This window comes from Purpureocillium takamizusanense, chromosome 2 (genome assembly GCF_022605165.1).
Source record: "Purpureocillium takamizusanense chromosome 2, complete sequence".
Lineage (NCBI taxonomy): Eukaryota > Fungi > Ascomycota > Sordariomycetes > Hypocreales > Ophiocordycipitaceae > Purpureocillium > Purpureocillium takamizusanense.
In genome coordinates this window covers 3,535,666-3,556,994 of record NC_063069.1, presented here as the reverse complement: position 1 = coordinate 3,556,994, position 21,329 = coordinate 3,535,666, and the positions used below count along the sequence as shown (strand labels likewise).

The 21,329-nt window shown below is 56.3% G+C and overlaps 2 protein-coding genes across 2 annotated transcripts; one reads left to right on the top strand and one right to left on the bottom strand.

Moving 5' to 3' along the window:
• Nucleotides 1-61: 61 nt before the first annotated feature.
• JDV02_002862 (NRPS) lies at nucleotides 62-20,001 on the top strand. Its single transcript, XM_047983939.1, has one exon. The coding sequence runs from the start codon at nucleotides 130-132 to the stop codon at nucleotides 19,702-19,704; it is 19,575 nt and encodes a 6,524-aa protein (XP_047839911.1). The 5' UTR covers nucleotides 62-129; the 3' UTR covers nucleotides 19,705-20,001.
• JDV02_002863 (uncharacterized protein) lies at nucleotides 724-924 on the bottom strand (the record flags this gene model as incomplete). Its single annotated transcript, XM_047983940.1, has 1 exon — nucleotides 724-924. One exon carries the CDS (start codon nucleotides 922-924, stop codon nucleotides 724-726), a length of 201 nt encoding a protein of 66 aa, XP_047839912.1.
• Nucleotides 20,002-21,329: the final 1,328 nt, after the last annotated feature.

Genomic DNA, 21,329 nt, shown 5'->3' with positions numbered 1-21,329 from the left:
TACGATATTAAAGGCACTCAGACTCGTGCATTACAGTTTGCCTCCCACGTTTTCGATGCGAGCGTTTCGGAGATTGTTGCTACTCTGCTCGTCGGCGGCGCCGTCTGCGTCCCTACTGAGACTCAGCGAATGGACCCTAGCCTTCTCGGAGATTTCGTCACGACAGCCGCGACCAATTGGGCTCTTCTTACCCCTCTTATAGCCCAGCTTCTGTCGCCGCAAAATGCTCGTTCTCTTCGAACCCTCGTCATCGGAGGCGATTCTTTGACCGCCAAGGTCGCGGCACCGTGGCTCGCGGCTGGCGTGACAGTAGTCAACGCATACGGCCCAACCGAAGCCTGTGTGCTCATCAGCGCCAACAATGTCCAGGATGCGAAATCGGCTCCTAGTATCGGTCGCGGTGTCGGCTTCCGCACTTGGGTCGTCGACCAGGAGGACTGTACTAAGTTGGTTCCGGTTGGCCAGGTCGGAGAGCTGCTCAGCCAGGGACCATCACTTGCAGACGGGTATCTCAACGACGTCGACAAGAGCAACGCGGCATTCATACCGGCACCAGCCTGGGCCCTCCGTGGAAAGACTTCACTCGCTGGGGTGAGGGCTTATCGCACTGGAGATCTTGTCCGGTACATCAGCGACCACGGTGACCTCCAGTACGTTGGCCGCCGGGACACACAAGTCAAGCTCAACGGACAACGCATCGAGCTTGGCGACATTGAAGAACATTTACGAGCCTGCCTTCCTGATGTGTCGCAGATTGTCGTGGAAATTATTGGGGGCGCGAGAGAGCCAGAAGGAGGCAACGACATGCTTGCCGCCTTCTTCTGTTCCAATGGCACGCAGGTTCCTATCGGCGCGGCGGAAGCCGACATCCTCGCCGAGCTCACACCACACGATCATGAGATGCTGGCCAAAGCTGTGGCTCATCTTGAGAGTCGGCTACCATCCTACATGGTTCCGTCACTTTTCATCCCGCTCCGCGTCCTGCCGACAACATCAAGCGCCAAGGCGGACAGGAAACTACTGCATCGCCTCATTTCTGACCGGACGGCACTGGATATTCGCGAGGCCTACAGCATTGGGTCAAAGGACCTGGAAAATCACGAGCCAGAAACAGAAATGGAACGGCTCCTACAGCAGCTTTGGGCAGAGACCCTCCACCTGCCGTCGGACTCGATCGGCCTCAATACACATTTCATCCGCGCTGGCGGCGATTCTGTTAGCGCCATGCGCTTGGTTGGCACTGCACAACAGCGCGGTATCTCTCTGAGTGTTGCCGCCATCTTTGAGAATCCCACTCTTCAGGCCATGGCACAAACAGCTAAGGTAGTAGCTGTCCATGAACTAGGCGACATCGCCCCGTTCAGTCTGCTCCCGCCTGCATTTGGCGGTGTCGAAGCTTTGCGTCTAGACGCTGCTCGCCTATGCTCCCTAATGCCCGAGCAGGTATTGGACATCTATCCGGTCACAGCGCTGCAAGAAGGTATCATGAGCCTGTCACAACAGGGCGACAATGCCTATGTTGCTCGCAACGTCTTCCGCCTGCCCCCAACCATGGACGTTGACAAACTTAAGAGAGCTTGCGAAGTTGCTTACACCAACCATGCAATTTTGAGGACTAGAATGGTCATGCTACATGATCTGACCTTGCAAGTTGTCGTCGACGATGAGTTGAAATGGCGCAGTGGCACGACACTCAAGTCGTACGTTGCTCAATGCAAGGCAGAGCCCATGACTTTCGGCGCGCCCTTGTCTCGCTTTGGCATCGTATCGACAACTACGAATGAGACCTGGTTCATTCTGACACTCCATCATGCCATTTACGATGGGTGGAGCTCCAAGTTGTTGATCGATGCCGTCATGTCGGCATACGAGGCCCCTGGGAACATTCAGACTCAGGCTCCCTCGGCACCATTCAATCGCTTCATTAAATATCTGGTTGAGGATTGCGTCGAATTTGCATCCGCGGACTTTTGGCGCAACCAAAGTGCTGGATTTGAATCTTTCACATTTCCTCAGGCTCCCCGTCGGCCGTCTTCCACTTCGCAATGGGCCCGACTTCGACAGGAACTCCCCTTGGCAAGGCACGCCGATGCTGATGTCACGACAAATACCCTGCTACGAACAGCATGGGCTCTGACCCTTTCCGTGCATGCCGATACGTCTGACGTCGCTTTTGGTGCAACAATCTCAGGCCGCAACGTTCCTGTCCCTCAGATTGAAATGATGGTTGGTCCGACGTTTGCGACAGTGCCGGTTCGCGTCACCATGCAGGGTGCTACGCCCATTCAGAAGCTACTGTCCGACGTGCAAAGGTCATCCATCGACATGGTTCCGCACCAGCAATTTGGTCTTCTGAAGACACGCGATCTGAGCCCAGATGCCCAAAACCTGTGCTCGTTCAAGACGTTGCTGGTGGTGCAGTCGAGTGATCAGGAATCTCTTCGCGGATCCGAGGGGAGCGACTTCGACCAGGTTCTCAATGTGGCAGCCGGCGAAGATGACCACGATAGCATCTTCCGTTCATACGCAATCACCTTAGAGTGCTCTATGCATGGGAGTGGTATTACTGTTGACGCCCACTACGACACCAACAGCATCGCGCCGGAAATGATGGTCATGGTCCTCAATCACTTCCGCCGTGCTTTCATCAATCTTTCTGGCGAGCAAAGAAACACGAACAGGACAGTCCAAGAGTCACTTGATCTTTTCAGCGGTGAAGACAAGCGCATCATAGACAAGTGGGCAACACAGACTGCAGTGCCTCCAAAGCAGGTGGACGCGTGCCTCCACGAGTTGTTCCATCACCAAGTTCTCGCCCGTCCCGACGAAGAGGCGATACGTGCTTGGGACATGTCTGTCACATATGCTGAGCTCGACGACATGTCAAACCTACTAGCTCACTATCTCATCTCTGAGAGGGGCCATTCTATGGGCGGCAGCTTGATACCCTTTTGCATGGAAAAGTCTGGCCGAGCACTCGTGGTTATGCTGGCCATCATGAAGGCAGGGTGCGGCTATGTTCCTCTAGATCCAGGCCATCCCATCGACCGGCGAGCCCAGATCATCAGCGATACAGGCAGTTCGATTGTTTTTGTGACTCCGGAGACGGTCGCCGACTTTACTGGTGCCGCGGCTCCAGAGGCCAGCGGTGGTGCCAAGTTCATCGTCGTGTCTCACGACTTCATCAAGACACTTCAGTGCGGTGATTCAGTCACACTGCCGGCGACGGATCCGTCTGCCCCGGCGTACACACTGTTTACGTCGGGCAGCACTGGAAAGCCAAAGGGCGTGGTTGTGTCACACCGAGCGGCTTGCTCTGCACTCACAGCTCAGGCGCGCGCGTTCCTCATGACACCATCCACAAGGGCCATCAACTTCGCCTCATTTGTGTTTGACGCATCTGTACTCGAGATCTTTGGTACATGGATTTCCGGAGGGTGTGTTGCGGTGCCTTCTGACTCAATTCGCCTCAATGGCCTTGTGGCACGCTTCATGACGGAGTCTCAGACAGACTGGGCTCTGTTCACGCCGACGTTTGCTACCACCTTGACTCCCCAAGATGTCCCGACACTCAAAGTTCTGGTTTTGGGTGGCGAAGCTATTCGAAAAGAAAACGTTGAGACCTGGCTCTCGAAAGTTTCACTCTTCAATGCCTATGGCCCAACAGAGGCATGTGTAGCCACGGTCCATCATCGAATCCTGTCATCTACAGACAACGGGGTCATTGGCAAGCCAGTTGGATGCCGTGTTTGGGTTACACGGACGGACGACTACGACAAACTTGCTCCGGTTGGTTGTGCCGGCGAGCTTATCATCGAAGGCCCCGGTCTTGCGACGGGCTACCTACACGATCGGGTCAAGACCGACGATGCATTCATCAGGCCCTCATGGCTCGTTCATCAAAGCTCCGATGCCCGAGCTTACCGCACTGGAGATATCGTACGGTATACAGCGCACGGAGACCTGGAGTACCTTGGGCGCCGCGATAGTCAGATTAAACTACGTGGACAACGTCTCGAGGCTGGGGAGATTGAGTATCAGATCAAGACTGCTCTTGGCGCCTCCAACCACTCGGGCGACGCGAAGTCTAACAGAGTTACCCAAGCCCAGGTAGCCGTTACGGCCCTCAAGGATATTTTGGCTCCCGGTGCTACGGAGCTCATTGCCTTCATCTACTTTGACCCAGTCGCCCACGATGAGAGACAAGCCAGTGCTCCTTTACTAACCCCAATGGATGAAAAGCTTCGCCATTCAGTCAAGAAACTGATCGAAGCATTGGTTCACGAGCTCCCCGAATACATGGTTCCGACACTATTTGTGCCTGTTGTCAGGCTGCCGCTGAGCACGGCAGGCAAGGCGGATACGCGCCACCTCAATGGTCTGATCCAAGAACTACCACGGGATGATTTACTTCAGTACTCCATCAGCGTCATCACGGGCGGGACACAAGCTAAGGAGCCACCCGAGAATGAGATGGAAGCGACGCTGCAGTCACTGTGGTCCTCCGTATTGAGCATCCCCAAGGAAGCCATCGGTCGCAATGGTCGTTTCCTCAATGTCGGTGGCGACTCAGTCTCCGCTATCCGTCTCGTCACTGCTGCAAGAGGCGCAGGATTGAATCTTAGTGTTTCGACAATCTTCCAGCACCCTCGGCTCAGGGACATGGCGCAAGCTTGCGCCGCGGCACAGGACGAAGAGGGCAAGCTGGAGGCCACGAGTGTTGAGCCCTTCTCCCTCCTGGATCACGTCACGTCCATGGACACAGTCGTGGAACTGGCTCGCAGATCTTTCCAACCTCCCGTTCAAGATCCTGCACAGATCGTCGATGCCTTCCCCTGCACTTCGTTGCAAGAGGGCATGATGGCGCTGACGGATAAGGAGCCGGGGACCTACGTCGCTCGCCTGCCATTCCGAGTTGGCAAGCATGTTGACATGGCCCAGTTCCGCGCTGCATGGGAAGCTGTCGTTGCGGCGACGCCCATCCTCCGCACGCGTATTGTATCCCTAGCCAATGGCCGAGCGATTCAGGTGGTTCTTGACGAGCCTCCATTGTGGCGAGAGTACCGGGACGACGCTGGTCTAGACCTCAACAGCCAGCTAGCGAGATACCTTGAACAGGACAAAAACGACGACATGCGCTACGGCACCGCTCTCTCACGGTATGCTGTGCTAACATCGGCAAAGAGCGCAGAGCGTTTGTTCGTGTGGACGGCTCACCACGCCGTCTACGATGGCTGGTCTCTCGATCTCATCCGCGGAAAATTCATGGAAGCATACAACGGCGTCAATAGCGCACAGATCGCCCAGCAAAGTGTGTCATACGCCAACTTTGTTGCCCACGTCGAGACCACACGTGAGCGTGGCGCAGAGTATTGGCGCAATGCCCTCAAGGGTGCCCGACCAGTCAACTTTCCCCGTCACAACCGCACCCGTGCCAACAACACGAAGGCGGAACGAACCAATGCGTCTCTCAAGTCTCAATTTGAAGTAGACGCGTTTAAGAATCGCCAGATTCGCCATGACGAGGGGACGATCGCGACGAAGGCGTCGTTCATGCGTGCTGCTTGGGCTCTCGTCGTCTCTGCCCATGCTGGTGGCGATGGCATCGGCGGCGAGCAGGACGTCGTGTTCGGCACCACGGTGTCAGGGCGCAATGCGGCTGTTCCTGGCATCGAAGGCATCGTCGGCCCCGCAGTGACGACTGTTCCCCTCCGTGTTCTCGTTGACCCCGAAATGACTGTGGCGACCTACCTCGAAGACATCCAGTCGCAGAGCAACGACCTCATCATGTGCGAACAGTTCGGCTTGCAAAATATTGCGAAGCTTGGAGAAGACGAGAAGCAAGCTTGCGAGTTCCGCACGCTTCTTGTTGTCCACCCACCGGAGTTGGCCACGAATGGCAGTCGCGCAACTGACTCCGATGAGCCGCTCCTAAGTCCGCATCTGCAAGATGACGAGGATGACGCCGAGAAGACCTTCTTCACATACCCTCTGGTTTTCCAGTGCCATTTGCCTGAGGATGGCGGTCGAATCGACATCACCGTCACGTACTCGTCCTCGGTCGTCTCCAGCCGCCAAGTTGAGCAGATCCTGGGCCACTTCAAACAGGCCGTCAAGTTGCTCGCCGAGGCCGCGATCACGACAAAAGGTTCAAGCACGACGAACAGTGACCACACCTTGCTGTCGCAGCTAGACATTGTCGGCTCAGAAGATATTGACCAGTTTGCTGCTTGGAACCAGGAAGATGAACCAGTCATTCAGTCCACCTGTGTCCATCACTTGGTAGAGCAACAGGCTCAATTGCGCCCCGGCGCGCTGGCGATCAATGCCTGGGACGGGCAGCTGACATACGGAGAACTCAACCAGATCGCGAATCGGATTGCGCACTTGCTGTACCACAAGCACAATGTGCGCCCAGAGTCTCTTGTTCACGTCTGCTTCGAAAAGTCTGTCTGGTACTTCGTGTCTATACTCGCCATCAACAAGGCCGGCGGTGCGTGGGTACCTTTGGACCCTTCTCATCCCACGACACGCCACCAGCAAGTCACCCGCCAGACAAAGGCCAAGCTGGTGCTTACCTCGCCGAAAAACAAGAGTCTGATGGATGGTCTCATCGATACTGTTCTTGAAATTACGCCAGAGCTTGATCAGCAGCTCCTTGCCGACAAGAACTCGAGTACTCGAGCACAACATAGCGAGACCGGGCCTCCAGCTGACGTCGGGCCTCAAAATACAGTCTACGTACTGTTCACGTCCGGTAGCACTGGAATCCCCAAGGGATTCGTCATGGAGCATGGCGCGGTAGCTATTAGTCAAAGGGCTATCGCAAAGCGATTGAAGATGACACCGCACGTCAAGATGCTGCAGTTCGCCGCGTTTGTCTTCGACCTCTGCATCGGAGAGATCATTGCGCCGCTCATTACTGGAGCCACTATCTATGTTCCATCCGAACACGATAGAATGAACCGCCTTCCGGAGTACATCAGAGACATGGGCATCAACTGGGCCTTTTTAACCCCCGCCTTCGTGCGAACAATCCGTCCTGAGCAAGTACCCAGCCTAGAGCTCGTACTTCTAGCCGGTGAGGCTGTCGGTCGCGACATCTTGGATACTTGGTTCGGAAAAGTACGACTGGTCAACGGCTGGGGCCCAGCCGAAACTTGCGTCTTTAGCACTCTCCAAGAGTGGACGTCTCTGGACGAGTCTTCCATCACGGTGGGCAAGCCCGTCGGAGGCTACTGCTGGATTGTGGACGCAGCGAATCCCCATCGGCGCGTTCCTGCAGGTTGCGTTGGAGAGATTGTCATTCAAGGACCGACGATTACAAGAGAGTATCTTGCCAACCCAACTATGACCAATGCCACGATCATTGCAGGCGATGATTTGCCCTCGTGGGCACCGCGGAGAGCCGACCCCCACTGGAACCGCTTCTACAAGTCCGGCGACCTTGGCTTCTACAACCCTGACGGCACGATCGAATTCTGTGCTCGCAAGGACACCCAAGTCAAAATCCGTGGCTTGAGGGTGGAGTTGGGTGAAGTTGAGCATCACGTTCGAAGCTGCCTCGAGGATGCGCCGCAAGTAGTCGTTATCCTTTTGAATGGTGACGCTGGCTCCAACGGTGCATCGACGAGTGCCAAGCTTGTCACTTTCTTCTGCTTCTCGCACGACTCCAAGACTGCTGGCGTGGACCTCGACTCTGATCTTGCGACCGTTGCGGAAGAAATGCTTCTGCCTATCAGCGAGGATCTCCGTGCTCGCCTCGTGTCAATGACCTCCCAGCTCAGCGTCTCTCTGCCCCGATACATGGTCCCAACTCTCTTTATTCCTTGCCGATACATGCCCTTCATCACTTCGACCAAGATTGACCGCAACAAGTTGCGCGATATCGCTGCTCAAATGTCATCTGAGGAAATGATGGCTTATTCCTTTGTGGACAGTGTCAAACGTCCTCCCGAAACAAAGATAGAGACGCTGCTGCAGAAAATTTGGGCAGAGATTCTTAACATTCCAACGTCCAGCATTGGTCGGGATGACAGTTTCATCGCTCTCGGGGGTGACTCCATTGCCGCCATTCGCCTCACCACCATCGCAAGAGATCATGGTGTCGAAGTAACCGTTGGCAACGTCTTCAACGATCCAAGGTTGCTGAAGGTGGCCGAGGTGGCAGTTGACTTGCGAAATGACAGCGACTCTCCCTCGGCTACTTGGGATCACTTGGCTCCGCAGCCGTGGGCTCTGCTACCCCAAGGTTTTGGTGAAGACGATATCGAACAGGCTGCTAAGGCACAGATCGCCCTTCCCCACGAACCTCTAATTGTCGATGCGTATCCTTGCACAGCACTCCAAGAGGGCTTGATGGCGCTTTCGGTCAAACAACCCGGATCCTACATTGCTCGTTTCTCGTACCAGCTGGGTCGTGATGTGAGCGTTGGTACGTTCAAGGAGGCCTGGGAAAGTGTTGTGAGGACTTGCAGCAACCTTCGCACGAGAATTATCCGACTCCCTCACGGCGGCAGCGTTCAAGTCGTACTCCAGAGCGAGGCAGCATGGGAGTCCACGATGGAAATGACCCTCCACGAATACATCAGCTCCTCGAGAGGTACCACCATGACGTACGGCTCACCACTGAGCCGTTGTGCGCTCATCGAAGGGGTCAACAATTATTTCGTGTGGGATATTCACCATGCCGTGTACGATGGCTGGAGCATGAACCTCATGATGGATTTGCTCCACCGAACCTATGGTCAATCTGTCGGTCTCATCGCCCCAGCTCAGGTCACGGCTTCCCCGGTTTCGTATGCTAGCTTCATCCAGTATACTATGCATCTGGATCAAGACGCGGCTGCTCAATACTGGAGATCGCAGCTCAATAGGGCTACAAAGGCCTCGTTCCCGCCACAGACTCGTCGGTCAGCAGAGTCAACGACACGCACAGTAGTTCGAAGCATTGCATTCTCCCATCCCAAGGATGTCGGAGTAGTCAGAGCGACAGTCATCCGCGCGGCTTGGGCCTTGGTTCTCGCAGCCTATGCAGACCACGCATCCGACATCTGCTTCGGAGCCACGGTCTCTGGGCGACAGGCTCCTGTAGCAGGGATTGAGAAGATTGCAGGCCCTCTCATTGCGACGGTCCCCATCCGCGTCCGGCTCGATCGCAGGCAGCTTGTGTCAGACTTCCTGATGTCCATCCAACGACAGGCCACGGACATGGTCAATTATGAACAGTATGGGCTGCAGCGCATCGCGCGGCTGAGCCGCGGCGCAAAGGCAGCCACTGAGTTTTCGACGCTCCTGGTCATCCAACCCAAGCACATTGTGTCTGCGGACAAGTCGAGTGACCCGGAGAATACAACGATGAAGCTCATCAACAGCGACGAGGACGTCGTTGATGGTGTTTCCACCATTGACAACTACTTCACCTATCCTCTCGTTGTCCAAGGTCACTTGTCGGACACGGACGTCCAACTGCATCTCATTTACGACACTGGATATCTGGAAGAGACCGAAATGACAACTCTTGCGGAGCAACTTGAGAACGTCGTTCATCAACTTGTGCAATTCTCCGCAGGGGACAAGACGCTCGCCGAAGTCACTCTGACCGGGCCAGTCGACATCCAAAAGGCTGTGCAATGGAATAGCAGCGGCTCGCGGCCTATGGACGTGGACCTCAACGGGGCTGCCTCTCCGACGTTCAGGAGCCATGTCGAGCACCAGAGCATGATTCGACCCAATTCTCCCGCTGTGCAGTCTCCAGATGGGACGCTGACCTATGCCCAACTTTACTCGCTTTCGCAAGCACTGGCAGGTCATCTCCAGCGGAAAGGTCTAGTCCAGCAAGGGGATTTTGTGCCCTTGTGCCTTGATCAATCCTTCTGGATGCCAGTCTCCATGCTCGCGGTCCATTTGCTTGGAGCCGCGTTTGTGCTCTTCGACTGGCAGGCGGATATCTCGGATGCGGAGCGTATCTTCAAGGACGTGGGCGCCCGTTCCGTCCTATGCCTCCGAAACAATGTCCCGACCGACCTCGCAAACTGCGGAATTACCGTTGTCGAACTCTCAGGCGAGATCCTTCAGCAAACTCAAAACATCTGTGATGCTTCAGTTACCTCTAGTGGCGTGTCGCACGTACTTTTCCCTACTTCGGAGGACGGCGAGCCAGCCAAGGGGGTGGTCATGGAGCACCTGGCGACGTGTGCAGCGCATTTACAGCTTCGCGACAGCTTGGGTCTCACGTCGGAAGATCGCGTGGCGAACCTGGCAGCAAGCAACTCCGAGGTCTTTGTCTCTGAAATCATGACGACTCTCATGTCTGGGGCCACGCTATGCATACCTGCAACGATGTATACTTCGTCCGAGCAGGACCTTTCGCGATACCTCGACCAGGCAGATGTCAGCTGGGCAGTACTATCTGCCGCGCAAGCGTCGGGGTTGCATCCGAGCAACGTGCCAAAGCTTCACGGTATTGTAGTGCGAGCGACAGCATCGCTTATTAACCTGGACAACTGGACTAATGCGTCTGACACCCGCCGCACACTTTACGCCTTGTCTACGCCGGAGTCCGGTTTTGCGACATTGCACCAAGTGGCGTCCAAGCTAGACGAAGCAACCCTCGGTCGCCCTCTTGGACTTACAAGGTGTTGGCTTGTCGATCCCGTGAACAAGCAACGTCTTGCTCCGGTCGGCTGTGTTGGCGAGCTGGTCATACAGGGCCCTACTCTGGCGAAGGAGTACCTGAATAGCCCAGACGAAACGTCCAAAGCGTTCCTCAGTGCCCCCGTAGACACAAGCGCCCATGGTGAAGCAGCGCTGCACATCCCTTCAGATCACCGGTGCTTCCAGACCGGCATTTACGCCAAATATAGGCCAGATGGGACTATCATTTTGGTTGGCCAAGTCCAGTTCGGCAACTCTGAGCATCGAATCATGGAGGTAGCCCCCAAAGGCATTGCTCAGGCAATCGTCGCAAGGGGCAAGACGGGCGAGCTTACGGCGTTCCTGGCACTCGATAACCAGGCCGTGCCCACGAAATCTTCTTCAAATCACGCCGACCTGTTCGTGGAGATGTCGTCCTTGAGTGATAGCTTGAGCTCTAAGCTTGTCGATTTTATCGGTGACCTGGAGACCATTCTACCCGGACACATGCTGCCCCACGATTTCGTCTTGGTCCGTTCGAACGGCATCCCTCTCGTGGCCTCGGGGTCGCCATGCCGTTCACAGTTACTTCAAGCGATGGATGCGCTCACAGACGAGCAGCTTTTGGCTGTTAGCGTGTCAAAGACTGTCCACAGCCAAGATCACCCGGAGACTTTGTCCAACTTGGAGATGCAACTGGCCGATATTTGGGCGCAGGTGCTGGGCGTCGCCGACGCGAGACACATCGGTCGACAGGACAACTTCTTCAAGATCGGTGGCGACTCTATCAGCGCCATTGACCTCGTCTCTAAAGCCCGACAGCGCGGCATCAGCTTGACCGTCGCTGGGATATTTGCCAACCCAAGGCTTGTCGACATGGCGAGCGCCGCAACATTCGATAATACTGCTGAGGCTGAACCGGTCCCGTCTCATGTCCCCGCGTTCAGCCTTCTCTCGTCATCCGACGACAGGGACAAAGGAAAGGCTGAAGTCATTGCAGAGGCCTCGAAGCAATGCAAAGTTAGCAGTGCCGAGATTGGGGATGCTTTCCCTTGTTCTTCACTTCAGGAGGGCATGCTGGCGTTGGCAGAAAAGCAGAGAGGCTCATACATGGGCCGTTTCGTCGTCAGACTACCCAAGAAGATGGACGTTGACCGGTTCACGTCAGCGATGGTGGTCATGGTCGAGCAATGTCCCAACTTGCGCACGAGGATCATCATGTCCCCGAGCCAAGGCCGCCAGATTCAGGTCATCATCAACAGACCCATAAGCTGGGAACAGGCTCCCTCGCACACGTCTCTCGCCGAGTGCTTAGCCGCACCCGTGTCACACGCTGCCTACGGAGGTCCCCTGTCCACTTATATGATGGTCCATGACGAGGCCTCTGACCAGACGTGCATCATTTGGGAGATTCACCACTCGATCTACGATGGATGGACGCTGAGCCACATGATTCAAGTCCTCCATCGAGCCTACGAGGGGCAGTCCCCCGTCTCCCCTCGCACGCCAATCTCCTTCTCCAAGTACGTTGAACACGCCTTGTCGACGAGCGACGAGGAGATCCGCTCCTTCTGGCAGTCCCAGCTAGTCGACGCCAATACGGCCAAGTTTCCGGACACCACACAAGGCTCCCCTGCCGATGTGCGATCTGATGGAGTCATGACTTACTCCCTGCGAGTACCCGCTGAGCATCGGGCATCGGGCATCACCACAGCCAACCTTTTGCGGGCTTCTTGGGCCCTTGTCTTGGACCGATACCTCAACAGCGACAATGAGAGCACCGACAATGTCGTGTTCGGGGCCACTGTATCCGGGCGTGATGCATCAATCCCCGGGATCCTGGGCATTCTGGGTCCAACGATTGCCACCGTTCCCGTCTGCGTCCGCTTTGGTGACCGCCGCGCAACCACGGTGGGCGACTACCTGGTTGCGGTTCAGGACCAGACCAACGCGATTGTGCCGTACGAGCATATTGGCCTGCACAACATCTCACGCGTCATTGGCAACGCTGATGCTACCGCGTTCCATAACCTCCTGATAATCCAGCCCCGAATGGGCCCTCAATCGGGTGATTCGCAAGGCGAAACCGAGAACCAGCGGGATATTGACATCGTGGACAAGACCATGGATGACAACGAGAGCTACTACACCTACCCGCTTGTCTTCCAGTGCGTACTTGGCGATGACGGCGATGTTTCTGTGACTGCTACCTTTGATAGCCGGTCTATCTCGCAGGCGCAGATGGAAGTCCTCTGCAGACAGTTTGAAACTGCTGTCCGACAACTGGGCGACCAGTCCACGACAGAGTGTGTGCTCAGCGAAGTCAACTTGTTCACCCCTGAGGACTTCCAAATCGTACAAGCTTGGAACTGCGAGCCTGACCGACCATTCAGCGCCGATGAGGGCGGCGAGGACAGCTGCCTTCATCACGGCGTCGAGCGATGGGCCTTTAGTGAACCAAACCGCCCGGCCGTCGTGTCAACTGCGCACGGCACGCTGTCATATGCGGATCTCAACCGCATGTCAGGACAGCTTGCACACCACTTGCAAACGCAGCTTGGCATTGGCCCGGAGACACGAGTGCCTGTTTGCATGGAAAAGACACCTCTCGCCATTGTCGCTATCCTAGCCATCATGAAAGCCGGCGCCACATTCGTTCCACTTGAGCCATCTCATCCCATCGAACGCCGGCGAGCCATTATAAGTCAAGTCGGCGCTCGTCTGCTTCTCGTTTCCCCGTCGCTGGCCGAGGAGTGCCGTGGCATGGCAGAAGCAGTGGTGGAAATTGAACCAGCCTTGTTCTCCATCCACAGTACGGTCCAAACGCTGCCACACGTCTCGCCCCAGAGTACCGCGTACATCCTATACACGTCAGGATCTACGGGAACGCCCAAAGGAATTGTTGTGCCCCATGCTGCGGCGTGTACCAGTGTCCGAGGATCCGCTTCCTCGGAAGGCTACAACCTGAATCCCATGAGCAGGGTGCTTCAGTTCTCGAGCTTCGTGTTCGATGTCAGCATCGCCGAGATATTCGGCGCCTTCATGTTTGGCAGCACCCTCGTCATGCCCTCTAATCCAGAGCGGCTGTCAGACATCTCTGCCTTCATCCAAGTCAACAAGGTCAACACGGCCATGTTCACGACCTCTTTCGCCAAGACCCTCGAGCCAGACAATGTGGCCTCGCTCTCGACCCTCGTCCTTGTCGGCGAGCCTCCGACCCGAGAGAGCCTGACGAAATGGATTGGCCGTGTAGACAGACTAGTCAACGCCTATGGCCCGTCTGAGACTGTCATGTTCTGCGGAACGCACGTCTTTACTTCGGAAACGGAGATGCCTTCAACCATTGGCAGGGGCGTTCCTCACGTCGGCATCACCTGCTGGATCACCGAAATCGACAACACGCAGCGTCTCGCACCCCTTGGTTGCATCGGCGAGATTGTTGTTCACTCGGGTTCGCTATCAAGTGGCTACCTCAACGACGAAGCCAGGACAACTGCCGCCTTCTTCCACGGCGTGCCCTGGCTAACACCGACGCCGAAAGATAGACAACTCCAGGATAGCTACTCATGGTACCAGACAGGCGATCTTGGGCGCTACAATCTTGAGACCGGCATGATTGAGTATCTCGGGCGCCGCGACACACAAGTCAAGTTACGCGGCCAGCGTCTCGAAACCGCAGAGACGGAGCATCATGTCAAGCGACTTCTTCCTGGTGTGGAGCATGCCGCTGTCGATGTCGTCAAGCGCGATGGAAGGGAAATGCTTGCTGCATTTATCGGGTTTGTCCACCACAGCACCCATGCCATTGATACCGATGAAAAGGAACCGGCCTTCGCTCCGATCACCGACTCCCTTCGAACCGCTCTTGTCGGCGTCACAGAAGGTCTCAAGCAGGTTCTTCCCATTTACATGGTCCCAACGCTTTTTGTTCCAGTCACACGCATGCCATTCAACAACTCCCTGAAGCTGGATCGACGCAAGCTGCAACACATGGTGGAGCAGGTAGCTACCCAAGACTTACTGGCCTTCTCCGTGGCCGCTGGTCAAGGCAGCAACGCTGTCAACATTCCACCGGCGACTCCGACGGAGTGCGTGCTTCAGGCGATCTGGGCGCAGGTTCTCGGCATCGAGGAGCAAACTATTGGCAGAGAAGACACGTTCAACCAGCATGGCGGCGACTCGATTGCAACCATTCAGCTTGTGTCGGTGGCCAATCAACACGGCGTCAACATCACCGCTGCCGAGGTCTTCCAGCACCCTCGCCTCCAAGAGATGGCTGCTTGCGTCGACGCGAAGAGCGACGATCCCGCCCCGGCGGATCAAAATTTGAAGCCTTTCGCCCTGCTGTCTGACATCAGCCCCCGTGCCACCATCGTTCAAGAGGTTTCACGACAGTGTGACACACCGGAATCCAGCATCTCGGATGCGTTCCCTTGCACGCCCCTTCAGCAGGGTCTTATCGCACTCGCCGAGAAACAGCCCGGATCCTACGTGGCACGGTTTGCTTTGCACCTTCCCGTGCATGTTGATATGGACCGGTTCCAGCTGGCCATGGAAGGCATGTACCAGGACTGCAGCAATCTGCGCACCCGGATCGTCCTACTAGAATACGACGAGCTCGTCCAGGTCGTAGTCGATGAGGACTTGCCCTGGACCGAGATACACGGCCAAGAACCAACGCTGGAAGGTGTGCTCCAGAACCGGACTGATCTTCAATGGTCTGCTGGCTTTGGACAACGTCTGTGCCGCTTCTTCCTCGTTCACGACGGCTCAGGGTTCAGCCATCTGGTTTGGGACATCCACCACTCCATCTACGACGGCTGGTCAATCGGCTTGATGCTAGACCTGGCTCAGAAACGATACAACCAGGACAGCGCCGTCAAGAAGCCCATCTCGTTCGCCCACTACGTCAAGTATATCATGGCGGCATCGGCAGAGCCAAGCTCGGCCAAGTCATACTGGCAGTCTCGCTTTGCCAACGTCAACATTAGCCACTTTCCAAACGCATCAAATGACAATGAAGTGGACTCCTCCGACCAAGAGGCTACAACAGATGCGACAATGAAGCATGAGCTCTCGTGGTCGACACAACATGCTCTCCCGAACGGTGTTACCCTGCCCACAATCCTCCGCTCAGCCTGGGCGCTCGTCCTATCGCGATATACGGACAGCAATGACGTCGTGTTCGGTAACACAGTGACAGGACGTAACGCATCGGTACCTGGCATCGTCAACATCGTCGGTCCAACCATTGGCACTCTGCCTGTCCGGGTGCGGATCCATGACAACGAGCAAGCAGACGCCACCGTCCACCAATTCCTCGAGAGGATGCAGCAAGAGTCCAATGACATGGTCCCTTTCGAGCACGTCGGTCTCCAAACCATCGCTCAAATGGGCAAGGAATTGCGCGAGGCGTGCAATTTCCAGAACCTGCTTGTCATTCAACCCGGCGGTCGCCGCGGTGCATCAGAGACAAAGTCCACGTTCGAGGAGGTCAACTTCTTCGACATCGACGACCTGACGTCCTCCTCGAGCGGCAACTCACAGCGTTACCATGTGTATCCGCTGGTCTTCCAGTGCATCATCGAGTCAACGAACTCGGTTCGACTCTTAGCCACTTATGACACGAGATCCCTGCCCATGGCAACCATGGAGGCCATCTGCCACCACTTCTCGCAGGCTGCTACGCAATTAGTAGGGGCGGCCTCGTCAACACACACCATACCGCTCTCATCGATTGCGCTGACCTCGAAGTACGACGTTGAGAAGGTTCTTGGCTGGACAAGCGATCCTTCAAGAATAATCCGGCCATGGGACGCATGCGTGCATGACCTTGTGTCGCAGCAAGCGAGGAGCAACCCGCCCAACAAGGAGGCAATCTACGCCTGGGACGGTACCATGACATACGCAGAACTGGATCAAGTTTCTTCTCAACTCGCGGCGCACCTACAACAACTTGGAGTCGGCCCCGAGGTATTCGTTCCAATTTGCTTTGAGAAGAGCATGTGGACAATCGTCGCCATGCTCGGCATCATGAAGGCTGGCGGTGCGTTCGTTCCACTAGATCCAGCGCATCCACCAGCTCGACGGGAGGCCCTCGTCCAAGATATTGGTGGTGTGCGATTAATACTCGCGTCGCCGTCCACCGCACCATCCTGTGCCAATATCCCTGCCGAGGTTATGGTTCTCTCGCCAGCCTTGATTTCGCAGCTGCCCAGTACCTCCACGACCCAGGACGCGCTCTCTCCATCGCCCGTGACCTCACGGAGCGCAGCATACGCCATCTTTACTTCTGGCTCGACCGGCAAGCCCAAAGGCGTCGTCATGGAGCACTACTCCCTCTGCTCGAGCATCCGTGGCCACGCGACCGATATTGGCCTCAATGCTGAGTCTCGAGTACTCCAATTCTCCAACTACGTTTTTGACGTCAGCTTGGGCGAGATCCTCAGCACGCTCGTCTTCGGCGGCACTGTGTGCGTTCCGTCCGACACGCAGCGCCTTTCGGGTGGCGAGCTCCCTTCATTCATGGCACAGAGTCGCGCAAACGTCGCCATGTTCACGCCGTCCGTGGTGAGCATTCTCAGCCCCAGCGACGTTCCCACGCTCAAGACGTTGGTCCTCGGAGGCGAGGCCCCGACGCGCGACAATCTGCAGACATGGGGCGAGCATGTCAAATTGGTCAACGGCTACGGCCCGGCGGAGGCTTGCATCTACTGCAGTGCCTTTGAAATGCCCAAATCGACGCCCTACCCCAATGTCGTGGGCCGCGGTTCAAACTTCAACCTCTGGGTTGTGGACGTGGATGATCCGACCCGCCTGGCCCCCATCGGCTGTACCGGCGAGATACTGCTCGAGGGCCCGGGCTTGGCAAGGGGCTACCTGAACAACAAAGAGGCAACCTCGAGAGCGTTCATCGAACTCGAAGAGGCCGACTGGTTCGATCAGGAGCCAGGACAAATCAGGAGGCGCTTCTACAAGACCGGGGATCTGGCCCGGTATACGACGGATGGAACAGTACAGTACCTGGGCCGAAAGGACACCCAAGTCAAGCTTCATGGACAGCGGATCGAGCTTGGCGAGATCGAGCATCAAGTCAAAAAGATGGCATCATCACGCGGTCTCGCGGAGCACGTCGTCGTCGACATTGTCCAGAAAGACGGCCAACCCACACTAGCGGCCATCGTGAGCCTCGCGGCCGTTGGGAATGGGTTGAATGGTACAATTCCCGTAATGATGATGATGATGACAGATGCCCTCCGCGTCAAGTTTTCTAGCCTCGCCGCCGATGTTGGCGCCGTGTTGCCCCGTTACATGGTGCCTCAATACTTCATACTGGCTTCGCACCTGCCAGCTACAGCATCAAGCAAAATCGACCGCACGACATTACGAGGACGCGTCAACGAGCTGTCAAGTGCAGACTTGAGAGCATACTATATCGAGCCAAGCGGGGATACATCAACGCAAGTTGGCAGTTCGGTAGCCCCCAAAGAGCCATCTAACGACCTGGAACGTGAGTTGCAAAAGGTATGGGCTCGAGTACTCAATCTGAGCCCCGATGTCATCGGCATCGACGACAGCTTCTACCGCCTCGGAGGCGACTCTATTCGAGTAATTACCATGGCCAAACGCGTCAAGGAGGAGTTTGGGGTGTCACTTGGTTTGGGACAAGTCACCGGGCAAGGTACAACCATCGCGAGACTGGCCATCGCCATCGAGGCAGCTCTCACGGCGAGTACATCGAGTTCTCCGACCATCGCAACGCCAGAGGACAACGTACACGTCGACCTGCAAAGTGAGATTGCGACGCTTACGGCCACGCTCACCAACAACGCAACGCAATCGCTCCCAGAGGCGATGGTCTCCGTCGCGACACCAGCTACTGTGTTTCTCACGGGCGCAACGGGCTTCCTAGGAACCGAGATTCTGCGCCAACTCTTATTCTCGTCGAGTGTGGCGCGCGTCATTGCGTTGGTACGTGCTCGATCGGAAAAGGAGGGTGTCGAGCGGATAGAGAAGACTGCCAGGACCATCGGCTGGTGGTCTGGTGTTGGTGCAGTTGAGCAGGAAAAGCTCGAGGTATGGACTGGAGATCTCTCAGCTCCCCGACTCGGACTCGGATCAGCCAAGTGGGAGCAGCTCGTCAGCAGTGTCGACGCAATCATCCACAACGGCGCCGTTGTCAATTGGCAAGCCGACTTTGAGACCCTGCGCGCCGTCAATGTATCGTCTACCGTCGACCTCCTATCTGCCGCCATGGCAAACAACAGCCGAAGCAAGCTCGTCTACGTGTCTGGTGGCATCAAATTAGTCGATACGCAAGAGGACCAGTCTGGCGTCGCCGCTGAGCTTTCCCGCGGAGGAACGGGTTACATGCAGACCAAGTTTCTGGCCGAGAGCCTTGTGAACAATACGGCCGCGCATCTCACGCGTCAATCGTCTCTGTCCCATGGTCAGCAGAACCGCGTGTCCGTCGTCAAACCAGGCGTCATCTTGGGCGCTGGTGCTCACGGCGCCGCAAATGTCGACGACTATCTTTGGCGGGTGGTGGCGTCCGCCGCCGCCGTCAACGCATATCCGTCAGAGCCGGACGATCACTGGCTCTACCTAGATGATACTGCGTCCGTCGCGAGGTCTATCATCAGTCAGCTCGAGCTCGATGTGCCCACGTCGAGCACGTTGGCGTCCTTTGTTGATCTGCAGCGTGGCATGACCGTTTCTGCGTTCTGGGACCTTGTCGATGCGGCACTCGCCACCACTGCCAGTGGGAGACAACCCGATGCAGGTCTCAAGTCTCTGTCTTGGGACGAATGGACGCGCATCGCCCTGGCGCAGATGGAAGGCGTGGGCGAACAACACCCCTTGTGGCCCGTACAAGACTTCCTTGGCATGCTGGGGACGGGACACAGTCCGGCGGACTCGGCCCTGAGAAGCGATGGAGAGTTGGAAGACGTTGTGAGGAGGAACGTGCGATACCTGGTGGAGCAAGAATTCATCGGCGGCGCCGTCAACGGGAGCAAGGGTGGCGCGTTTCGACGGACGGCCTTGAACCCGAAGTCAGAGGAGAAGTGACGGACGAGTGCTTTCATTCACGGGGAGCGTGAACAACGGTCCCCGCTCAGTTCTGCTGCTCCACACACCCTGACAACTCATGCAAGTGCTTCGTACTTGGTTCGGAGGTGAGACAATACGCGTTCAGCCGCTCACGCTGCGCATGCAGCCCGGCCTGAATCAACGGGGGTGACATGCGCAGTTTTCTTTTGTTCGTATACTGTATATAGTTTTTCCGGCAATTCCTTGGGTATTTCCCATTGACGAATTTCACAATGACGTTGATTTCACGCCACAGGAGACGGCTGAAGCTCCCGGTTACGATGTCAATGTGCCCTGACTACATCCACCATAGACCTCAGGTGATTTGCGTTCTCGAAGCACTTTGGACACATTTTGCAGTTTGTATTAGCCAGGGACCGGCTGTCCCGGCGCCGGGCCAGATTCGGAATTTGTTGCTGGTGGCTGATAGCAGCCAATTGATGTCAGCAACGTCCAAGTGCGTCTTACAACATGCCGTGCGTGCACCCGGATTCACGGGCCGTCCGGCACCAGTGACGTGGTGGCGCGATGACGAGGCTGCAGTCCGTGAAGTTTTGGTGCATTTGGGTGTACAGGAGCGACTCAATCATCCACGTATCAACGTCGTCGATGCAGCTGTATATGCGTCTCGAAGATCGCATATGAAAGGAGCAAGGTCCAGGGTATGTCGACACAGATGGGTTCACCGACTCCATCGTGAAAGCCAAAGCCACTTTTGTTGTCTCAGGTCTCCGCTGCGGGAGAGGAACGCGGCCAGGCAATCGCCTAACCGGGCTGGTTTATTAGTCGTCTCGGCCAACATAAAGACGTGATTCGCAAACCGTGGCAGGCGCTTCAGCAAGATCCACCTGGATTCAAGGCTCTGTTCGCAACGGTTTGGAGATTTGCAGGGGTCTGGGGGGGATGGATGTAAGCACATGCGCCGTGGCAGTCCGCGGGGCCCCTGCGGGCTCATTATGAGTCGAAAAGACTACACTCGTCGTCAGCAAGCTACCCCGTCAACAATCCGCCAAAGGCTGGGAGCGTTTGTTAAAAAAAAAACCCTCCGTCGCGGAGACTTTCCGTGCCGCAGTAGGACATGTGAGTTAGTTGTACTCCGTAGTAACTTGATAGCTGTAGATACGTACTGCAAATCCGCCCAGGGCATGGCGTCAGTCCGCAACTCCTGACAAATAATGGTCAGAAGCTTAGTTCGTAGTAACACTGGCAAACCCCCTGCGGCACCAGACACCGAAACCGAGAAGGGGCGCGCTTGGGCGGTTTTGGCTGGGGCCGCAGCAGCACAGCACAGCACAGAAGTAAGTGGCCGTAATTTAGTCATAACTCCGTGGCGAACACGTCCCGGCCGAGTCATGACGTAGCGCATAAGCGGCGGCCGGACCCGTTAAAAAAACAAAGCTCTTATCGTGGGCCCGGCAACATTTCAACGAAGCAGCAAGCAGCATTCCTTGACAGTGGACCGGCAAGTGCCTGGTGTATCATTATTAATCAGGGAATCGTGGGTTTAGGCCCCCCCAGTTCTCCGCCATACGGAGCCTTTGCGGGCACAAGAGAAAGGGATCCTCAGTGCTCACCTGCGCCAAGCCGCAAGGTCAAAATAAAGT